Below are 24,498 nucleotides of genomic sequence, written 5' to 3' on the forward strand. Positions count from 1 at the left end.
AAGGATGCGTTTTTAACTGAGGGTTGATCCAAAGGGAAAGAGTATATTTAAGCTTTTCCCTCGTTCCGTGGAAATGGAGAGTCAAAGTGGTGTAACAGGCAGTTAGAGAGTTTAACTAGGATCTGAGGAACTATGATTACTAACTTGGGGGGGGGGGCTGGATTTCTCCCAGAAGAACAATTGTTCACTATATAGAAATCAGTGCTGGAGAAAACGGCAGGTTTGGAGAGTGAACTCTATGGCAGCTTTCCCTAAACTCTGCCTTCTGACTATCTCCCCAATCTCTGCCTTCCCCAGGCTTCACCCTTGGATATCCTGCAAGTTCTCAGCCCAGAGCTGGCAACCCTATGGGGGTACCCAGATTTAAATCCCCACTGCTGTGCGAACTTGGCTGTTCTTTGACACTCAACCTAATAGGATTGCTGTTCTGAGAATGAAATTAAGAATGATGTTGTAAGCTACTTTGGACCCCATTGGGGAGAAAGGTGGGACATAAATAAACATAAACATTTTGCCTTCCAACAAAAGTCACCATATCTAATAGGGAAAATGCAGTACAGGATTATGACCTATGTAGGCATGTATAAAATATGCTAAGACAATTGGTTTATCTAGTCCAGCCTTTCTCAACTTTTTTACTGTTGAGAAACTCCTGAAACATTCTTCGGGCTTCAAGAATCCCAGAAGTGGTGCGATCATGATCATATAAGGTCATCGCACCTGATAAATGTTTAACAAATTAAAAAATATTTTAAAATGAGTTAACTCCCACCCATTCAGGAAACCCTTCTAGGGTGTTCAAGAACCCCCATGGTTTCATGAAACCCTGGTTGAGAACCCTGATCTAGTTCCATATGGTCTACCCTGACCGGCAATGGCGTTCATAGACAGTAGAAGGCATACCTATCCCTATTTTCCATTATTTTTTATTAGGGATGGCCAAAGACAGAAGCTGGAACCACAAAATGTGTTCTCTCATAGCACTTATATGGATGAAAGTACAAGAGCCCTTTTGATTTTTCACTGTATCTATTCTGATTAGCTTACATACTTTTTAATGGGTTTCATCCTGTAATCTTTTGGTTAATTCATTCAACCAGCTAGAGTTTGCTGTCCGTTCCTTCATGCAAGCTCCTTACGTGAGACTTGGCCTGTATCAGGACTTTTCATGTTGAAAAAATGACCCCTGTGATGTCAGGCAAGTATCTACAATTTATGTAAGGCCACGGTATTTGACTAAGGGCAGGATTATACTGGGGGGGGGGCAGTGTAGTCAGGCAGGTTTTTTTTCTCTCTGCTTGATTTCAATCTCCTTTTTATATGTAGCTTTTAAAACTGCCATTGTAATCTACTCTAATCAGAGAATGCTGGATTAAAAATAAATAAAATCCTTGGCTGTATTGCTAAGTAAATAGCTACATATATGTTGCTATTTTGAATGTACACTCAAGAAATGCAAAATAAATTGGGTCTTAGTCCCCCCCCCCTTTTTTTTGTATAAGCTATTGCTATAAAAGGTATAAATGAAACCATCTTCCTTTGAAATGGATGGCATACTGGCTGTTAAAAAGACATATTGCATATATATAAAGGGTAACCATAACATTACCACCTGTGACATACAGGACCAGCTTGTGAAGATGGGGAAAGTGCCTTCTTCTTGACTTGAATTGTCTCCTCAGATATGAAAATCCCTGGAGAATGTTCAAGAAGACGATTGGGGGGGGGGGGGTAGTAGGTAGTTTCAGAGAGGAGGGAGCTGTAAATCATTCTGTAATATTCTGCTCTTAGAAATTAATTTATTTTCAACATTGAGACTAGAGGGAGGATTTGTTTTTTTGTTTTTTCCTCTGGCATAAGCTCCAAAGAGGGAGAAAATATAGGCTGAAGAAGAGCTATCAAAAAAGCTAGAAAAAAATATTTTGCATAAGATATAGAATATTGCATTGGAGGGCTTCCCAGAGTATGGTCAGACAAGCTTAGGAATTACACAGCTCCTGTTCCCATGAATACCTCTGAAGGTCCTGAGATTCTCCTCAGTTTCTGAATCCTTCAAAAAAACACACCAAAAAATGAAGGAAGGAAGAAAGAAAGAAAGGCAGGAAGACAGAGAGAGAGCAAGTGAGAGGGAAAGAGGCAGAGAGAGAGAGAGGCAGAAAGGAGACAGAGAAATTGAGGAAGGAAGGAAGGAAGGAAGGAAGGAAGGAAGGAAGGAAGGAAGGAAGGAAGGAAGGAAGGAAGGAAGGAAGGAAGGAAGGAAAGAAGGAAGGAGAAGGAAGGAAGGAAGGAAGGAAGGAAGGAAGGAAGGAAGGAAGGAAGGAAGGAAGGAAGGAAGGAAGGAAGGAAGGAAGGAAGGAAGGAAGGAATAATTGAATTCTGGGAGGAAGGAAGGCAGGCAGGCAGGTAGGTGACATGAAAGGGGATGGGGAAGGGGTAGAAGGAAGGGGGAAAGGGTCGCTGGGCGGGTGGGGGGTGAGTCGCGAGGGGGTGGGAGGGAAGAGTTGGGGGTTGATAAGGGTGGGTGGCTAGGTCTTTGGGGTCGGGGCAGCGGTGAAGCGTGGGGTTGAGTGGCAAGGGGGAAAGAGTTGCGGTTGAGAAGGGTGGGTGGCTGGGTGTTTGGGGGCAAGGAAGCGGCGGAGGCAGAGCATGGGGATGAGTGGTGAGGGGGGGAAGAGTTGGGGGTTGAGTAGGGTGGGTGGGTGGCTGGATGTTTGGGGTGGGGAAACGGCAGTGGCGGAGCATGGGGTTGAGTGGTGAGTGGGGTGGGGGAGAAGAGGGCAGGGTTGAGAAGGGTGGGTGCCTACCTGCCATGTTGGCGGGCAGCTGCGTAATGGCGGCTGTCGGCCAAAGGCGGTGTAGGTTGGGGGGTGGGCGGGTCAGGAGGTGCTTTGCACCTCCCAGGGGCCAGGGGCCAATCCGCTTGTCAGTCCGGGGGGAAGGGGCCAATTGTTGCCCTCCCCATCCCGGACCAAGCCCTCCCCCACACCCCTTATTGCTTTATTTATACTGCGGAGTGGTGTAAAGATTACACTTATTGACCACCACTCTCGGGCCCTGCCAGTTCATGGTGCTTTACAAAATGTATAAAACCATAAAGGTAAAGGTAAAGGTATCCCCTGTGCGAGCACCGAGTCATGTCTGACCCTTGGGGTGACGCCCTCTAGCGTTTTCATGGCAGATTCAATATGGGGTGGCCTTCCCCAGTCATTACCGTATAAAACCATATAAAATAAAATAAAATACAATTACAAATACATACATACATACATACATACATACATACATACATACATACATACATACATACATACATACATACATACATACATACATACATACATACATACATAGATACACAACCCTATAATTGGTGGCAAAACACTATCTAAAAACTCCCCACCCTTCCTGCCTACACCTTACTGCAGTATACACAGCCCCACACCATCAACTCAGGGAGGTGGAGGTAATTCCTGCCCAATAACCAGAACATAGGACCTATGCAGGGTCTATACTGGAAGGGACCCGATCTTCCTAGCCTGGCCTCAACCAAATGCCCAGTGGAAGAGCTCCAACTTACAGGCCCCTGAGGAACTGTGATAGCTCCATCAGGGCCCTCAGCTCTGTGCATGTTCTTTTAAAATATAAATTTACTAGGGGCAAAGCCCCTTGTATGCAGGGATAGAACGGGTGCAAGAACATGACAGTGGGAAAAGGAAGGGGAGGAGTTGTCCAGTCTGTAAAGGCATGGGATTGAATATGTGTGTTGTGAGGGAGGTTGTGGTGGTGTGGTGACAAATGAGGGCATGGATGTGGAGAGATGTGTGTCAAGAACCTGTGGTTTGGAATGTTCATTGAGTGTGGGAGAGGACTGACCTTTTGGGAATTGTGGCATAATGGTTACAGATGAGTTTTTCAGAGCCATGTCTTCAGATATGTGAAGGGAAAATCAGACAGGAGACTCTTCTTAGGGGGAGATTACATGGCAACTAATTCTTCACAGTTTTGTGTTCAACCTCATTTCCCTTCTATCTATCTACCAAAATGTTCCCCTGCCCTAATGCACATGGGATAGTCACAGTACACAGATGTCCGCCCTGCTCCTTCTGTCTCCAATTTGTTGATAAAATGTTATGTGCCCATATGCTTATTTCACGGTTGCTCCTTAAAAGAAGAAGAGCTGGATTTTTGTACCCTGCTGTTTACTACCCAAAAGAGTCTCAAAGTGGTTTACAGACACCTTTTCCCTTCGTCTCCCCACAATAGACAACCTGTGAAAGGTCTAAGAGAACTGTGAATGGCTTGCAGCCACCCAGCAAGCCTCAGGTATCTCAAAGAAGTTTCCAGTTGCCTTCCCTTCCTTTTCCCATAGCAGACTTCCTGTGAGGGAGGTGGGGTAAAGAGCCTAACTTGGAAGATGGCAACCCTAAGAGGAAGTCTCTCTGTGCTCAGCAGTCTTGACCTTACTCAGGTTTATGCACACCTAGGTAATGTGGAATTCCAGAACATGAACCTACACCAATCTGACAACCTTACCTCCTCTCTGCAAGTTTTTTTTTTAACCTGAAATAGGTCAGAGGGTGCTAGGTGGCTGCAGGGCATTACACACTTTTGAGGCCCCACTTCCAGACTTCAAGTAACATGTTCCGACCGGAGACAGCCAACCTCCAGGTAGGGCTTGGAGATCTCCTGGAATTGCTGCTCATCTCCAGACTATAAAGATCAGCTCCCCAGGCAAAAATGGCTGCTTTGGAGGAGTGATTGTGTAGCATTATATCCCACTGAAGTTTAAGGATGCCAGCCTCGAGGTGAGGTCTGAGAATCCCGTGGAAGTACAGCTCATCTCCAGGCAGTTAGGCTGAAGGGAAAGCTCTCTCCCTTTATATGTATCCCTTCTAAAGGAATGCACATGGCCCCAGACACCCCTTGGCAAGCACAGTCTGCTGGTTGGCTGGTGATATCTACCCTTCTGAAGCCTGAGACCTACTGCTGGGAACTGTAGTCCCTGTTGTTGTCCACAAGGCCAAGTCATTGCCTAATAAAAGTGGGTCACCTAGTTCCCCCCAAAGTTTCACAGTCTACTTTCCTGTAAAGCTAACTCCACTTGAAATTCTGGGCCACATATGGCTTTGATTTCATAGGACCTTCCTGGCAAATATTTTTTTTAACCAGGGCAAGCTTGAAAAAAACTCACTTCAGGTCCCATGTCTCTCCAGCCATTTACTTGTTCACTATTTACAGTTTCAGACTGTAAATGTTCTTTATTTAGATCTTCCTGCACCTTCCAGACTCACAGGATCGGAGCTGGTCAGTCTGTCTGTCTGTCTGTGCCCCAAAATAAGAACAATTGGTGGTAAGGGCTGCATACATCCTGATTGGCCTGCAGAAAGGAAGTGAGGGCCGGACAGGAAATGAAGGCCAGACAGTCTTCACTCAGGAGGCCCCTGCTCAAATATTAACAGCAACATTTGTTACAGATTTAGAACTTCATAAGAGATGATGATCAATATATCCAAGAGTAACAGGCTGGAACATTCATAGAAATTGTGGATTTCAGTCCCATCATTGCTTAGAAGTTGTAAAGTTCTGATTGATAAACTGAAGACCAAGAAACACCCTGTGCCTTCCCTGCTTTGTGTTCTTCTAAAGAGCTCCTACGTATTGACATAGAGATGAAAGATGGGGTACGGTTGCAGTTATTCAGAAGTGCATCTGAAAAGAACATGGAATAAAATGCTTTGCCTATTGTGTTTCCTTTTCAGATGGGGTTGATAAAGCTAGTGTCTGCTTCAAGTGATGTGGTGCCAGATAACAGAGAGCTAGTCCTAGCATTCAAGAGTTTTAATTTTGAAACAGGAGACAAAACTGGAGCTCGCCTTTTGTCAATCTAGGACACTGTGGGTTTCACTTTTATTCTCTTCCCACATAAAATGTGTGAACTGTACAGAAGGAGCTCTTTCCATTGGCAGCCTCTGCATTGCATTCTTGTCTGGGAATACTTTGGGTTGTTACAATTTGCCTCCATGTATTAAAATGAAATTGTCACTGCTGAGTGGTGCAGCGTAACCTGGTTTGACACTCCATGCCTGCAGCTACAGAAAACAGACTTTCATTGCATTTATTCTTTCAGAGACAAGAGTCTCTAAAGAATCGCTGCCGACATACGCTTAGTTAAATCTGAATGAAGCAAAAGTGCACAATTTCAGCTCCATTCTTTTTTGTTCATATCAATGGCCTCTCTTACATGTTTGTAGCGGGAGTAAATAAAATAAAATAAAAATGGAGCTGCAAAAGACGGCAATGATTACAAGCCAAGAGGGACTCTTTAATGTCTCTGCCTGAAATATTAAAGTAACATAAAATTTGATACTGTTAATTATCCCCTTGTCAAGATTTGAAAACTGAGTCTGAAAACTTTAGAGATTATCTTTGCACTCCGGGAGGACGTTTCAGTATACCTCTCCTTCCAAGTTAGGCTGTATTCTAAAGCTAGATATTAGTTCCTTCTGAAAAGAAGATGCACTCTAAGTACAAAAAGAAATTTGAGTTATTCTAGTATCCTCGCTAGAAAGTAGGAACAGAAAATTCAACTGACAAACAGTCCTATGGACAGGTTGGAACAGGTTGTGAGACAGAAACCTTCTACTCTTTCTTTTTAATGGCTACAGAAATGTATTGTACCAACTACCTGGTGATCCCTGGCCCCAGGGAAGCTCGCTTGACCTCAACCAGGGCCAGAGATTTCTCCATCCTGGCCCTTACCTGGTGGAACAAGCTTCCAGAGGAGATCCGGGCCCTGATGGAACTTGAACAGTTTCACAGGGCCTGCAAAAGGGAGCTCCTCCACCAGGCATTTGGATGAGGTCGACCTGAACCAACCACTTCCCATTGGCCCCCGAGCCTCCCTCCTACAGTAACCACTGCCATTCTGTCCAACCCACAGGGTAATCAATATGCATTAGTTGACTTAATGTTCTCCCCATTGTTTACTGTTTCACTGTGTTACCTACTGTTACTATTGTATTATCACTGTTATATTGAATTATCTATATCATTCTTGTTTCACGTGCATTCATTCATTCATTCATTCATTCATTCATTCATTCATTCATTCATTCATTCATTCATTCATTCATTGTCCTGAGCCTTAAGGAGAGCGATATATCGATATAATAAATAAATAAAAATGATAATAAAATAGCCCACATGCTTCTTTGATTGCATTTGTTCGGAAAGTTTGTGAGGGTTTTCTCCCCATCAGGTACCTCTTTCTTGACAAACTGTAATTGGATGGATGTTTAGTGGTAATCATTTTCTTTGTATTTTTTTTTCTCCCCCCAGGATGGAATCGACTGAAAAATGTGAAGTAGTTATACAGCATTTTAATGGAAAGTACCTGAAAACACCACCTGGTGTGCCAGGTAAGTGTATCCCTTTGTTTACTGATTGACGTTCAAGCAAATTAATAAGAATATAGGAACTCTGGCACTTCTAAGGTTTTGGGAATGTTTTGTATTTCTTCCCTCAAACTGACAGCCATAATTTATATTGATATTTATTATTACAGCAATTTATTAGAAAGCTAGACATTTATCAATTTGACATTTTGCACAAGGCTCTTCCATTCTGTTATACTAAACTAATTTTGATACACTATTATTAGTATAACTGATCTCATTAGTAACTGACTATTTGAACTATGTAGTAGTAGTAGTAGTAGTAGTAGTAGTAGTAGTAGTAGTAGTAGTAGTAGTAGTAGTAGTAGTAGATCTGTTTGAATTATTCCTGGATATTTACATTTTGATTAATTTAGTGCAATGAAAGTTTGCGCCATCCAAGAAGTTTTATAAAATATGGTAATTTTTAAACACTTAGGCTTGTATTCATTTATTAATTAGCATGATGGAATAGTGTTAATGTAGTTGCTGAAATACAAGAAATCTTTTTTTAAAGGACTTCCTTGTTTTTCATTAATTTTGTGAATTAACAGTACAATCTTATGCAGAGTTAAAGTTAGAGATGGGCCCAAATCACAAAAAATCAGTTTGTGGGTGAACTGAACTAAGTGTGATGAGAGACTCTGACTTTAATTTTTCATATTCTGATGTTCCTTTATAGTTTGCACAAAATTACAGGCTGTACTGTGCAGAAGGTTTGTGTCCGAAACAGCTGAGTGGCAGAGGCAGCCTGCTCCCACAGCTCACCTGTTTCCTGTCCAGATAGCTGAACCACAGGGGCAGCCTGCTGGGCATGGCTCAATTGTTTAACAGGGCTTTCTTGTTAACTCCAGGCTCAGGACCATTTAAACCTGGTTTTTGCTCCCCATGTTTTTTTTGTAAGGAGTATAAAGTGATTTAAATTATTCCCATCCATAAGTGAAACAGCTGAGCAAAAGGTGGATTCCCACGGCTCAGCTGTATTTCCTGAAGAGCCAGAAACTGCATCAGAATTCATGAAAAGACAGTGATGGTTCTAAAATTTACAAACATTGCTTCATGAACTCATGATGAATTTTAGTTCATTAGCCAGTTCATAATTTAAGACCCAAAAATCAAGTGCACAAGATTGCACTGCAAAACATCCAAAATGCAGAAGTTGGAGTTTTTTAAAAATATAATATATTTGTTTAAAAAAAAAACACATACAAAATGGTTGCATTGTAGTTATCTTTTGATTTAGTGATTTTATACAAAAAAAGTGCTCCAATTTGCATAACCCAGGCTGGCCTGATCTCATCAAATCTTGGAAGCTAAGCAGGTGGGCCCAGGTTTGTACTGAGATGGGAGACCACCCAGAAAGTCCAGGGTTGCAGTTCAGAAGCAGGCATTGACGAAAACCAGCTCTGACCCCATGAGAGATCGCTACAACTGGGTTGTAACTTGACAACACTTTTCACAACCATCATAAAAAAGGAACTGTTTTTGTTTTATATTCTGGTCTTTAACATACAATGCAGTGTAGGATTTCATTCAATGTTTTTAGGTTGCAGTTTTAATTACACCTGATATCACATATGAGCTAGCAATGTACTAATGCATGGAGGAGTAACAGGAGGAATGCAAAAGTGTGTTGAGGAAAGCAGTGGAACCCTCAATTGATTTTCCAATTCAGGCATAGAGCCCAAGGGAGAAGGCATAATTTATTTGGCTCTGTGCGTCCTGCCTACTTCTACAGTGGGCCTAGTTCTGGGCTTTGGCTTGAGGAAATGAAAGTCAGTATGAAGCAGTACTTACTCAGGCACTTGTTTTCTCTCATGATGCCCTGTGTATGTGTTATGTTCCATCAAGTTGCTTCTGGCTGCAGCAGCCCTATGAATTAATGTCCCCCAAAACATAGCATCTTTAACAGCTTTGTTTAGGTCAATTTAACTCATGTTGTATCTCCCTTTTTTCCTACTGCCGTCAACCTTTCCTTGTATTATTGTCTTTTCAAATCTTGTCTGCTCATGTTTGTTTGTTTATTTATTTATATTATTGTATATCTCTACTGCCACTCCCAGAAACTGGCTCGCGACGGTTCACATCAGTTCAGTCATTTTAGATTCTAGGGGAAATTCAGGCTTGATTTGATGTAGAACACACTTATTTGTCTTTTTTGGCAGTCCATGGCACCCATAAAATTCTCCTCAAATGAATCAGTTTTGTTCCTGACAGCTTTCTTAATTGTTCACCTTCCACATCCATCCATACATTGTAATGGAGAATATTACTGTATGCATGACCATGCTATCATGTAGCTATCTGAAAAACAGTCGATGAGAGACTCTGACTTCAACTCCTTATATACTGAGGTTCCATCACAGTTTGCACAAAGTCACCGGCTATTGTGTGTGGTGGGTCTTTGCTACTAGTCTGCTCCTACATCCCACTCTAAATATATTCAACAAACACAACAACAGGGAAAAAGAAAATGGGAGAGATGAAAGGTAAAGGCAAAACAGATTTAACTCCGCTTATGGAATCTCATAATATAGTAAAAGTCGTTTATTTCCCATTCTCGTGAGTTCTTTCTTTTTATCTGTGTATTTACTGCCCTTCATGCCGAAGTACTGTAGGTGGAATATGATTTGCTGTAGCATTTTATTTTCGTATCTTACAGACACTATTTCTTCCCACATTTTAAAATTCATTTTTCTTAACATATATCTGAGACGGAAGGTCAACATAAAAATGGAAGCTATACAGCCACATTCAAAATGCAGTTACAGACAGGTGTGGTGTCATGCAGGTGTGAACAGTAGTTATATACCACCCCAGTACCATAAATCAGAAATGAAAACTGCTGCTTCCAGTAAGCGTTGTGCTAGGTGTGTGATTGCATGAAGTGAAGTATTCAGTCATTGCCCAAACTGACAAAACCTGCTGAATAGTTACTGACCAATTACTAGAGAATAGGCTTTATGTGTGGCCGAAGGCTAAAGTGTGGTGACCAGAGTGTGCTGCCTAGGAATGTGAGGAGCCCCCTGAGCCTGATTTGGGGCCTAGGCTGCCTGAGCAAGTTCTGGTTGTTCAGTTCAGTGATGAGAATGAGAAGTTGACTGAGCCCTTGTCCATTAAATTTAAAGGCAGTCCAAATGGTATTTCCACGTGTGCTGGGGATGCCACTGTAATCTGGGGGAAGGCTAATTGAAGGGTGAGTGGGATCGCACTATACAGAGTTTGGCCAGTTGACACAAAAGGCAACCTTGCAGCATCCCTCACTTTGCAATGTCAAAAGTGTGGTTTTAATCACCACTGGGAGGGCATGTCAGATATAAAATGAGATTACAATTAACTCTTCAGTGCTGATAACATCAACTATCCTTAATGAAAAATTCACATTATGACTGTTTACATACACTTATGATTTCGGCCTTTAGATATTTTGGTGCAGGAAAATGTAGAGTATATTATCCATGATATACCTTGACATGTGTATGGAACTGAATTCCCATGTTAGCCAAGGAAAGCTAAACATCAATAACAGAATTTTGTGGTACCATATTGTATATTTGTTTTGTAATGTTTTGCAACAACAACAACAAAGGCTACAAGCAATACAATCCATGACTGACTGATGGACAGACAGACTGAAGGACTGACTGACCTTATTAAATACAAAGAAACAATCAGATCCTTTGTGCATTTTATCCTTTTATACATAGTAGATTGCAATATGAATCTATCTAATATCATAGCTACACCTGATGGAAATACCGAGGATAGCAAGGACTTTAAAATATCTTTTTAGTTGGTCATACTGTCTCATGTCAATCAGTATTAAATGCTTTAGCCTGCTAGTCAGATGGACATAAATTCAGGTATCTGCTGGGGTTTAACCATTAGATTGTATGCTGTTCTGCAAGTATTACAAGGCAATGGATGTGATTAGAGAGACTATAGATTGTCTAAATTTCAATTTGCAATTTCTAAGTTTCAGTGTGCTTTGCTAAAGTGTCTGTCAGTGTCCTAGGCCAGCTATTTCCCATCCTGTCAGTTGCGACCTTTTGCATTTTTCTCGATTTGCATATATTCTTTTTTTTTTAGTGGGTCATCATAACAAGTAAATGTTGACTTGTGGTTCACTGTATCAAAAGGCCTGGAAACCACTGTCCTAGACAGGTAGTTGTGTGCTCAAATAAATGCATGGCATGTGAGATTTTGCTGAGAAATACGCTTTCGTATAAGTACAGTCTATGAAATAAATTAACATCCATCATGTGATATGAAGGCAGAGCTTCCAGTGGTTGATACCATCTTTAAGAAAATACTTCAACATCATACTAGCAGCAAATTTTAGAAAACTGGGAGAGATTGAAGGAAACCCTGCATGCTCCCTATATTCCTGAACTGTAAATCTAGATCTCTGGGAGAAAAAACGAGTGAAAGAGCAAGGGTAAGCTAAAATCCTGCCGGGTTCTTAACAGGTCAGCATTTTAATGGGGAACTAAGATAAGCATTAACAAGCCAGTCAGCATTTACGGGGAGAGCAGTGATAGCAACAGTTCACCAATAAGCATAGTTATAAGCCAGCAGCATTTTTTAAATGGGCACTGGTGTGTAATCATGCTAGCCTGAGAGCTGTCCATTCAGAAAATCCCACCCAATTACCTATCCTGATAAATATCAATATCACTTTTCTGCAAGGCCAAAATACCCATAGGGAATAAAAGCATCACACAGTCCAGTGAGGTGTGCTATTTTTTATTAGTGGTTGTATAAACATGTGCACGCATACACACACACGCGTGCGTGCGGACACACAGCTGCCAATAATTTTGTAAAGTATTACCTCCAGTGACCAGGGATGGAAATATGGTTACGAGTTGGTTGGATCCAGTAATCTGTCAGTAGAGGAGGTTGCAGAGTTTTTCCATGTTCCCTCAGCCCCACACGCACAAGAAATAAGGAAATGATATTGCTTCCTCCATCTTCCCCTCTGCAGCCTCCTGAGAAATGTGGAAATTAGTCCACATAATTCCCATAACCCTGGAAATAAACTTTTCTGATGTCTCAAGAACTGGTGGCGCAAATGGCAACACGACAAAGATCTGTGATCCTTGCGTCCATGAATCATGGGATTCAAAAAAATGTGTCCATAGGCAGAGTGCTTAACAGAGCTAAATTTTACTCTCTCTCTCTTTCTCTGTTTACTTGTTTTGCATAAGTTCCTGAGCAGGTATTCCAAAGATTATCATTTGGCTATGTATTCAACCATCAACTTTGGTCAAAGACCACATTTGGACTGTATATTAAAATGCCAATATTTATGTACACATGTAAATTTATAAATTTAGCTTCAATTAATCCCCTGATTTAGAATCATGGAATCATAGAGTTGGAAGGGACCTCCTGGGTCATCTAGTCCAACCCCCTGCACTATGCAGGACACTCACATCCCTATCGCTTATCCATGCTAACCTGCCACTCCCTTGAATCTTCACAGAATCAGCCTCTCTGACAGATGGCTATCCAGCCTCTGTTTAAAAAATGTCCAAAGAACCAACTCTTCTTCTTCTCCCAACCTGTGAGAAAGCAGCCTTAGTCTTGATCATTTGTTTCCATGTCCTACATTCCGTTAATCAAGGGATTTAGTAGCATGACCATGTTTTTTTTTTCCGTTCAGCTTACTGATTAGCAATGATTACCTGTTATTGTATTTCAAGTTTTGATGCTACACGTTCACCCCTCCCCTGCTTTCAAATGCAGGAGATTGAAGCATTTGGTTCCCTGAGTGCTGAAGAACTGGTCAAAGGCCACAATGCAGCTCACATGAATAACTGATGCTGTAGATGTCACAAAGGGACAGAAACTGTCTTAAGAAGATCAGACATCCTTTGTTTTTGTTTTTCCTCTCTAGTTTCTAAGGGAAAGAAATATTTGGAAGCTTTCTTTCAAGGAAAAGGTTGCAGATTTATCAGCTTTAATTTACCCTCAGCTCTCTGATGGTATGTTTCAGGGCCAACTGGCATAGCGAAGTACATGCATGTGTAAGAATTAAAGATGAGTATTTTTAAAATTCCAACCCTCTGGCTTTCAATAATTGGGAAGCCATAGAAATAAAAATTAGCAACCACTTTGTAGTTTGGGTAGCCTGTTCTTATATGCATATTTTTCTCTCTGCTAGAGTATGGAATATATGTGTCATTGGTCAAACCAAGCTCTGTATTTCTAACGTTCTCACATGTCTAGTCTTTATGTCACAATCTGACTATTTGTAATAGTTGGGCAACTGTTATGGTACAATAAGAGTTGTTTTAGGAAGCTGAAATCCATCTTCACAGAAAAATAAAGCAGCATAGCAAAAGACATGCGATAACTGGCCAAAACCTGTGAAATAATGAACCTAGCCTCTGTGACATAAGGGGAAAGGACTTCAGTAACAAAGCCATAATAATTGGAAGAAGTATTACACTTTCAATGTTCCATAACATTTTAACTGCAAACTACCCAAGTAAGGAGACCAATTGTTACCTCTAGAACTGGGGTGTTTACTGTTATGGGAACAAGCCAGCTTGGTGTAGTGGTTAGGAGTGTGGACTTCTAATCTGGTGAACTGGATTTGATTCCCTGCTCCCCCACATGCAGCCAGCTGGGTGACCTTGTGCTCATCGCAGCACTGAGAAAACTGCTCTGACCAAGCAGTAATATTAGAACTCTCTCAGTCTCACCTACCTCACAGGTTGTGGGGAGAGGAAAGGGAAGCGGATTATAAGCCGCTTTGAGACTCCTCCTGGTAAAGCTGCATACTCCTCCTCCTCCTTCTTCTTCTTTTGGCTGGTTGGTGGACCCATCTTTACAATAGACTGTAAGTCTAAACTAGCAAACTTTTGTGTTCATCTATCTTGTTTGGGGGGGGGGGGGTTTGTAAGTGTGCTAAAGCCTCCTTTCCTTGTACTTGACCAATGAAGAGGAAAACACTGTTGGGAGATTTCATTTGCTGTTTTAATTGCTGATTGCTTTATGTATTTTTCTCAGCAAAACTACAAATGCAGTTTAATGGTTCACAACCATATCTGTGTAGGTGAATTACCACTTGTGTAGACAGCATATACATGCTTTGGCCTTACATAACGCTAGAATGGGAGGCTGTCAAGAAAATCCAAGATTGCTATTTAGAGGCAGGCAATGGCAAATCACCTTGGCTTATCACTTGCCTTGAAAACCTCATGGGGTCACCAAAAGTTGGCCGTGACCCAGTGGCACTTTCCACCACCAAACATGATTGACAGGGAAAGATCATCATTTCCTTGACTTGTATAGAGTACGCATTTGTGTACAGTTATCTAAGCAGGATGCTGTCAAAATACATCTTTGCAACAGTTGTACCCACGTTGGTTATTATATTTCTTAGGAGCTCACACAGCAAAAAATGATATTTTAGGTGCCGTGAAAAATATAAATTGTTCCATTCCCTACTGGTGGGATTAACGTGTCCTTTACTTACTCCAAGATTTGGGAGGGGGGGAAGGTTAAGTAGAAGTTCCTTTATATTCATGTAGTTTCCCCTCACAGCTTCTACTCAATTTATACATCTCTGTAATAAACCTGGATTTATGCCTCTCAGCAAAGATAGAAGCATTATGCTTTATCCACCTCCAGGCAATTACTGATCTTCCCGCGTGGTGAGGCAAAGAGAATCAAGTCTCCCAGTGTATTTCAAAAGGCACAATCAGAGTTCGAAAATTATCCTTCCAGTGCCGCCATAATTGGCATGAAAGAGAAAATGGGCTCTAGTTATTACTGTGACCTCTTTATGAATTTAAGTTGGAAATCCTGAAACCTGAGAGCATGAGACGGAAAGATATATACTCTGCACTGTTTAGATGTTACCTGAAGTACTGACCGGTTGTCTGGCTGTTAAGAAAGATTTACCAATCAGTCGAAGGTTAAACACAGCTGTCTCTCACTTTTCACCTGAATGCCTAGCAGACTCTTAATGGCACAAGCACCAAACAGAGCAGGTTTCCTGGTTTGAGAGACAACTTGCTCATTCCAAATTCCTTTTTTGACTTCCTAAAATGAACCTTCTGTTGAACATCACCCTCCAGGAGGGTGTTTCCCTTTTGAGAGGCGCTTTCCCCAGGTGGTTAGTTCTGGGATGTGCTCACTTTCCTAATAAGAAACTCGAAATGGAAGTTGTAGTGTTGTACGACACAATAGCAAACAAGCCAGTTTTTGTGGCAGAAGGCATTTTTCAGCAAACCATGAACCTATTGCTAAAAAGACCCTTGCTAAAACGGAACTGTGCACAGTGTATTGCTACCACTTCTTGTTGATGATGAAGAAGAAGAGTTGGTTCTTATAAGCCGCTTTTCCTACCTGAAGGAGGCTCAAAGCGGCTTACAGTCGCCTTCTAATTCCTCTCCCCACAACAGACACCCTGTGGGTGGGTGAGGCTGAGAGAGCCCTGATATTACTGCTCAGTCACAACAGCTTTATCAGTGCCATGGCGAGCCCAAAGTCACCCAGCTGGTTGCATGTGGGGGAGCATAGAATCGAATCTGGCATGCCAGATTAGAAGTCTGCACTCCTAACCACTATACCAAACTGGATCTTCATGCTAATAATAACAGCAGCACCTGAGGTCAACCATATCTGCATCTAAGAGGCTACCAAACTGCTCTGCTTTGCCATGTCCTCAATAACCCCCTTTTGTTCTTCTCACGGAAAATCCATTCCATCCATTTTTGGACATTTAATTTTGCTTCACATTCTTTCATTAGCTTGAATATTTCTCTCAGGCCTCTTAATGCCTTCCTCTTCTTTAATTATGGCTCCTAAGAAATAGTCTCAAAATGTGAAATTGCACACAAGAGCAATATCGTTCTTCAGAATGTGCAAATGAAATAAAACAGTATCTTACCGGAAGATGTTGTGCACTAGTAATGTCTTAGGGGTTGTATATTATTATTATTAATAATAATAATTTTCCTCTCCATAACAACCATAAGACTTTGGGTGCATTTTTCCACAAAAGTAATTAGTCCACACACACACCAATAATCTACTGGGATTAACGTGAAGACCATCTAGTTTAATCCCTGTCACAGGGACAACATCTTCTGTACTCCAGTGTATTTAATGTTTCACCCTGTATCCATTATGCATCATAGTATTCCAGAAGCAAAACCGAAGAGGAAACAAAGTCCGTCTCCCCAAAGAGCTTTTATATCTCCTTATATGCCTGGAGGCATCCTTCTTAAAAAATTCATGGGCTGCTCAGCTCCTGTACCATGTTATTCTTTCCAAATCTGATCAGCCTATTATGTATCTGTTGAGTGTTTATTTTACTCTGAATTAGGCTGATATGTTCTGGCAAATGATAAACAGGCTGCAGTTGCACGAACATTGTTGAGGTGAAGGAGAAAGATGTATGTTACCAATGGAAACTTTGCAAGTTTTACCTGAAAAATTATTTTGTGTCAAGATCCATGTAGTGTGTTGGAGAATCCATAGTATTTCCCAGATGTAGGCTGTTTTTTTATTATATATCTGGCCCAGAATTCTGTGAATAATTTCAAATATTCCATTTGAAGCACAGAAATGTAATCACAATAGTTACAGCATCTACTTTTATTTTAAAACTCTTAATGTTTTTAAAATAAATAGTGTGGTTAACCAGTGAATTACAACAGAGAGATAACTCAAGTCTGCATGTATTATCATATGATTTCACTGTGTCACTTAGGCATTGACATGGCACTGGATTTATATTGAACCTTTGGGGAGGGCGGTATATAAATATAATAAATAAATAAAATAAATAAAATTATTGGATTGCAAATGCCAGTGTGTAATTGAGCACTTAAAAAGCAGCCTCTGGGGACCCAGATACAAACCAGGGCAACAGTGCTAGACAGAGGTGGGGATGAATCCCCCCCCCCCCACCAGCAATTCCCCTGATCCCAAATGTCCTCCCTTGGCTCCTTTAAATCTCAAGTTGGGATAAAGGCAGTCACAAGATGGGTATTTTTCCTTACCAAGACTAAATGTAGCTTAAAGTAGAATTAAAAATAGCAAGGGGGCCATTTCAGGTTGAAAGTGATGCAGTCAACCCTTAAGACCAAATTCCATATCAGGCATTCCAGCTGTGGTATTCCGGCATCTCATGGACCGTTTATGCACTGGAAGATTCATGCCGGGCTTCAGGCTAGAGTTTTAGTCATAGCAGGTTGCCCCACCTCTTCCTGCACCCACATGGGGGAGCATTTGGACTGGTGCACCTCATCCGGCCCGGATTTGTACTCCTGCATGAGAGCTGGGGCAGTGAAGTTCCCAGTGCATAAACGGTCATGCAGCTTGGCCTTCAGTATACTTTGGGGTGCTGCTGAATGTTGGAGGAGTTATGCTTTACCATTTAGGGCAGCTGCTGCTGGTGACCAGAAGCCTGGGCAGCATGACATTATTCCAGGAGTGTCAGTCATGCTATAGCCTTAGCTTGAAGGCACCTGGATGAAAACTGCTTGTTATTTACCCTACTAATTACCTATGCATTCACAAAGGAAAGGAGGGAACAGTGTCAGGGGTTTCCATAGTGTATAGCACTCAGACTGAGGTGTCTCAGCACATTTTGTACTGAAGAAAATTATTTCGTTTAGATTATCAAGCTTCTGCTGTCATCTTTTGGGGGGTTTCAAGTCATTTAAAAACATTTTGGAGTTTAAAACACTGAGGAGTTAATAGAGCTTTGGTCATAAAATATTTACCATCAGAAAAAGGATAAAATTTCCCAGATTGCATGATCTTTGAAGTTCAAATATGACTTACATTTTCATTTCAAAGTGCTCTTAATGGGTCGTGGAGCATGTCCCCTGACACTATAAATCAACTACGTCACATTGAGTCATCTGCTCCTTTGGATAATTCTCCCCTCTCTTCAGCTTTAGTCTTTGCATTAGGATTTTGTTTAAGTTATAACTTTTCTTCATTCTATTAAAACAAAACCTTTTCTGGAGGTTCAAAGAAATGTGAATAATTTAATTTTTTTTAAAGAAAGTTTAAGACGATCCCTCTTTCAGCAGCTTCCCTGTCAGAGTCTGCTTTCATTGTTTCACAGTAGTAAAAACTATTTTATTTTTTCCTGTGACTGACACAATTTATAAGAACATAAGAAAAGCCCTTTTGTATCAAGCCAACAATCCATTTAGTTCAGCATCCTGCCTCCCACAGTGATTTGCAAATTCCACTAGAAGTCCAACAACAGAGAATACAGGCCTAGACCTTTTCCTGAAGTTACTCCTGGCTCTGGGAGTCCAAGGATTAGTGCTCCTCAGGTTCCCTTCATTTATTATGACTAGTTACCATAGATAGACTTATCCTCCATGAATTTATCTAATCCCCTTCTTAAACCATTCATTGCTATGGCCTTCACTATACCTTCTGGTAACAAATTCCACATTTTAATCATCACTCTCTGCATAAAGTTGTATTTCCTTTTGTACATGCTGAACTTACTGCCCACCAATTTTATTGGATGCCCTCAAGTTATTGCATTAGGCGTGTGAGAAACATTGTTTTGTTAATTCTCTCCACGCTTTAATTTACAAACCTCTATCTTGTTCTCCCTTAGTTGTCTCTTTTTTAAACTGAAAAGTCTCAGACTCTTTAGCCTTTCCTCATAGAAAAGATGCTACAACTCCCTGATCCTCTTGGTTGTCCACTTCTGTATTTTTCCAGATCTGCAATGTCCTTTTTGAGATATGGTTGACCAGAACTGTTCACAGTATTGCCAGTGGAGCTGTGCCATACAAGGTCATTACAAAATTGGCCATTCTGTTCTCCATCCCGTTCCTAATAATCCTTAACATAGAGTTTGCCTTTTTCACCCTTGCAGACACTTTCATTGAGCTATGCACAATGACCCCAATATATTTTTCCTCAGCAAGTTCAGACCTCATTAGTCACTCTGTTCTTGAAACTGGGATATTTCTTTTATCCCAATGTGTATCACCCTACACTTACTTCATTTGCCATGTTGTCACCCACTCACCCAGTTTGTGGAGGTCCTCTTGGAGCTTTTCGCAATCAGCCTCGGCCACTATCCTGAATAATTTTGTGTTGTGTTGATGAATAAATTAAATAGTACTAACCCAAACACTGATCCTTGTGGGACCCCACTGCTTCCTTCCCTTCACTGTGATTGAATTGGTTCCTATTCTTCGCTCCTTGTCATTTAACCAGATTTAACCAGCAAGTCTATAAATATGCCATTTAACTAACAACATCAGTGCCAGCCAACCCCCATCTTGGGCCTGGCACACTTTAGGCCTTCTGTTCCCTGGTCTGTTGCAGGGGCCAATGGGGCCTATCTAGCCGCAGGCCCACGTGGACTGGGCCATTCCTTCCCCTCCTGCAGAATCCTGTAGGGGAAGAAAATGCCCAGCTTGGCTCCACAGCACTTTGTGGTGCCACAGGGCCAAATGGAGCATTATTTTTATTTGCATAAAGGTAGGATTGCATTGTAACACAATCCTGCCTTTATGCAAATAAAAAATCCCCTCCACATGGCAGAGATGCAGAAATCTGGGGCGGATGGTATGCACCACAGAAATAGATCCCCCATGGGGACACAGGAAGTGGCAGAGCATGCTGCTCTGCCGCAATGACTGGTGGCATGACGCCACTGGTGCGGAATTGATATCAGCAGACTTTATTCCTCTGTGTACCTAGCAATTCTGTCTTTGATTACAGTTTCTACAACGTTTTCTGAGACAAATTTAAGCTAATTTTCTGGTTCTTCTCTGGATCCCTTTTTAAAAATTGGTGTAATGTTTGCTATTCTCCAGTCTTCTGGTACAGCAGCTGAATTTAGTGATAGGTTACATATGTGTGCTAGTACAGGGGTCCCCAACCTTTTGGCACATGGGATCCGTATTAGTGTGCCTAGTGCCTAAACAAGGCCACATCTTAAACCAAAATGTAACAAAATTATTAACCTACTTTAGATCAAAAGTGAACATTCAAAGGTAAATTAAGAAATGTTAACTTTAATGCAATCCATTTCAGAACAATATTTTACTGTGGAATCCTTTTATTTAGCTACACATGCTTACCTAGTCAGTGTGATTTTTGTGGCTGTTTTTTGTTAGCCAAGGCATTGATGTCCAAGTCATGGGTTGTGACAGACACTCTTAAGACGTTATGTAAATGTTCATCTGTAAGCCTTGACCTACACTTTGATTTCACAATTTTCATCTTGGAAAAGGTTTGTTCACAGATGTATGTGGTGCCAAAGACTGTGAACATTCCTGCAGCAAATTTCTTTAGGTTGATAAATATATCAGGTAGACTGCAAGAGAAATCGAACAGACTATTTTCTTTGTATATGTCTCTGAGATGATCACTGGCAAATCAGTTAGTTCCATCTGAAAAAAGTTACTTGCATCTTCTGGTACTACTTCAAATGGATTCTGATAATATTCTTATTTCCTTTCCAAGCTTACAGCAATCAGTGAATCTGTTATGAATTTCCACCTGCAGTAGGTTCAGTGCTTTGATGTAGCCTTCAACATTGAATTGTAATTTCCATCTTTTAGTCCATTGCAGCATGAGAAGTTTGAAAAGCTACCTTCACTAACTTGCTTCATAAAAATGTTTAGTTTTGATTCAAAAGCTTTCAGTTCAGTATATATGTCACATGCAAGCTTTCCTTTCCCCGGCAACCTTAGATTCAATGTGTTCAGATGCTCTGTGATATCTGTTAGGAAAGCCAAATCAAAAATCTGTTCAGGGTCAGAATGTTTTTCTTGACCTTTTCCTTTCTTTTTAAGAAAGACATCAATTTCATTATGAACATGGAAAAAAACATATGAGGACTTTGCCTCTGCTAAGCCACCTGACTTCTGCAGGATACAATACATCAACATACTCTGCATCTATCTCTGAGATTTAATTTTGAAACTGACAATGTGAAATGCCTTGATGCCTGATGTAATTGATGCTGGATACAACACTACGCATCACACTTTCCCACTGAAGAATCTTACTACACAAGTCTTGCTTATGGATGATGTAGGAAAATTTCATGGGAAGTGTACCGTTTAATTGCAGTATTTTTGCAACCACACCAGTTTTACTTCCCACCATATTTCTTGCACCATTAGTTATGATGCTTTACAATTTATCCCAACTCAGACCAATATTTTCTACTAATTTATACACCTTCAAGAATATGTTTTCTGCAGTTGTGGTGCCTTTCAAACTCTGCAATGCACACAACTCTTCTGTAATTCTGAAGTTGGAATCTATCCCCCTGATAAAAATTAAGAGTTGAGTAGTGTCTATAATGTCATTGCTGTCATCTAATCCTAAAGAAAAAAAAATCGCACCCACCCCACTAAGTTCCAAGTTCAACTGAATGTGGCTAATGTGATGTTCATAGATGCTTTAATTATTATAACTGGCTATTAAGTGATTGACTGTTTTAACCTACGCTGTTACCTGACCTGAGCTATCTAGGAAAAGTGAGGTACAAAAATAAACTTTATTATTAATATATTGTTATAATAATTTTATCTAAACAGTAGCCTTTTACTTCCAACCTACTTTTGACTAGGCTCCATTCCAAATGACTACAAGCATCATGATGCACAAAAAGATGTCATCTTAAAAAAAGTGAATCCAAACAGTACAGCAATATTTTCTTTCTTTTTCTCAGATCTCATGTTTCAAAGCTTGTACGTCAAGCTGTTTCGCTGCAGCTACTTCTGCTTTGTCTCCTGTATTCCTTTGTAATATCTGCTTGATTACATGAAGTGCAGCAAAATAGCCTTTTTAGTTGGAAATATTTTTTTCCCCTAATATAAATTACAGCTTGTTCTTAGGCAATCTGTTCATATCCAATATAAAGGAAGGCTTGCTTATTTATTACGGTAAGCCATATTGTTTTTATGAGTTTAGTCATACTTGCTGTCCATCCATGTAATGTTGTTGAGTGACTCAAAACCCTAACAATTTTCAGTGTGAGAATCATTTATTTATTCATTTTTAATTCATTTTATTTTAGTACTTTTCTATACCACCCTCCCCTGCAGCTCAGGGTAGTTTATAGTTAAGAGTCACAGTCCACATTCTCTGTGGCACAGTACAGTAAAAGATTACATCATGGATCAGGCATGCCTGGCACTGTCCAGGAAATTATCTCCCTTACTTTCACAAATAATTCTAGTCTATCTTCTAAAATGCAATTGGGAACCTATACCATCTGTTTCATGTCATGTGTATCCTTCTGTGTTCTCTCCAAATCTGTTGAGGCTCTTTTCTGAGTAATATTTTATTAATAGACAATGTGCTGCTTATCTACATCACCTTATCTCTAACGTAGAACAAAACCAGACCAGATCAAAAATAATTGGATAATACTGTTTATCAGTAAAAGTTTTTTTCCCCCCAAAGAGGTGATAAATGTTTGCCTGTTACTAAATCACATCTGTGACAATTTGGCAAATGTATAGTGTATTGTGTGCATATAAAAACACAAACCATACAAGCAAAGGAGAGGTATGTTTATCTATGTGTTGCTTGGCCATGTTCCTCAGAAGGACCACAGTCCTCAGGATTTGAGGCATTAAGGTTTGAATCTACAAGGCAGGGTTTTTAATGAGCAGGCTTTTTGCTGTTTCTGAATCATCTTCAAATGCTGCTTTTTGTGCAATCACTACAAAGTTTTTTTAGAAACTGCAGGATTCAGTTTTCTCTGCTGTGAAAATATTCTTGCCACTCCTGGAAAACTCTACAACGATGCTTCAATCCTGAGGACTTTTGATTGCAACTGAGCACAGAGTGTCTTGTTAATCATATCTGTGAGGGTTCCTGAGAATGGCTCAAATCTGGCAATGGATTTATTTTTAAAATATCCTTCCTCAATTTTAGATCAATGTCAGTATGCATTTATGGTGGAAATGGCAAGCCGGGTTTGATTCCCTGCTCCCCCACATGCAGCCAGCTGGGTGATCTTGGGCTCACCACAGCACTGATAAAGCTGTACTGACCGAGCAGTGATATCAGGGCTCTCTCAGCCTTGCCTCCCTCACAGGATATCTGTTGTGGGGAGAGGAAAGGGGGGGTGATTGTAAGCCGCTTTGAGACTCCTTCTGGTAGAGAAAAACAGCATGTAAACACCAACTCTTCTCCTTCTTTTAATTGTGGTAATGTTATGCTCTGATGTGTTCTTTTTATCGAGATGTAGTCTGTAGCAAAGAGCTGATCCAATGACATAGATTGCTGTTGCTGGCAGAACTAGTGTGGCTTCTCCTGACTTCTGTGTTTCTGTCCCATAAGTCCTTATGGTTGGAAGACTGATAGTATAAATGTCTTTCATTTCATTATTTTGCCTTTAATTATTTTATGTTAATCAAGATGCCCTGATCTGTGCATTGAAACAAATAAAAGCTATAAGTGAATTAGAAGCGAGTATAGGCACCAGAAACTGATAACACCTACCCACAATGTTAAGTATCTTTATCATTTAAATATTTATATTCTATCTTGGGTGTGTGGGTGTGTGCTCCAAGCAGCTAACAATATACCAACCAAAAGAAAAAATGCATTAAAATCTTAAAGAAAAAGTTAAAACATATCCACAAAAGTAAATCCTGGTGCAGGCAAAACATTGCCCACAAAATACATTCCAAACAGCAGACTCAGATAAATGTTTTCTGAAACAAAATGGCTTTACAAAATGGCTTGCTACAAATAAATTGTGACGGCACCCTCCAGTAGGGTTGAGCATTCCAGCGAGCTTTGGCCGTTTTGGTGAGCACCGACGCCTGATGTGGCCAGCACCGCGGTGCAGAGGGGAAGGGCAGCTAGTTGGTGCCCCTCCCCTCTGTGCCATGGTGCTGGCCACCTCGAGTGTTGATGCTCACCGAAGCAGCCAAAGCGCTCAGCCGTACCCTCCAGACCTCCAGTAGGATGTTTCATAAACTGGTACAGCCCAAATGCAGACAGGCTACTGCATTCTGTACCATCTGAAGCTTCCAGGTAATTTTGAATTGCAGCACACCCAGGGCATATTACAAAG

At 40.8% G+C, this 24,498-nt stretch overlaps 1 protein-coding gene across 7 annotated transcripts in view; it reads left to right on the forward strand.

Annotated features, from left to right (window-relative positions):
• The window catches only part of RBMS3 (RNA binding motif single stranded interacting protein 3), an 862,898-nt gene that overhangs the window by 693,657 nt on the left and 144,743 nt on the right, over positions 1-24,498 (forward strand). For all 7 annotated transcript variants that reach the window (XR_013225653.1, XM_077304656.1, XM_077304653.1 and 4 more), the window contains one exon: positions 7,339-7,418. Coding sequence is in view for 6 of the 7 variants with exons in the window: in XM_077304656.1 (XP_077160771.1) it covers positions 7,339-7,418 (80 nt within the window). In the remaining variant the exon portion in view is untranslated. The remainder of the gene's footprint in view (positions 1-7,338; positions 7,419-24,498) is intronic.

The sequence above is a fragment of the Paroedura picta genome, chromosome 11 (genome assembly GCF_049243985.1).
Source record: "Paroedura picta isolate Pp20150507F chromosome 11, Ppicta_v3.0, whole genome shotgun sequence".
Taxonomy (NCBI): Eukaryota; Metazoa; Chordata; class Lepidosauria; order Squamata; family Gekkonidae; genus Paroedura; species Paroedura picta.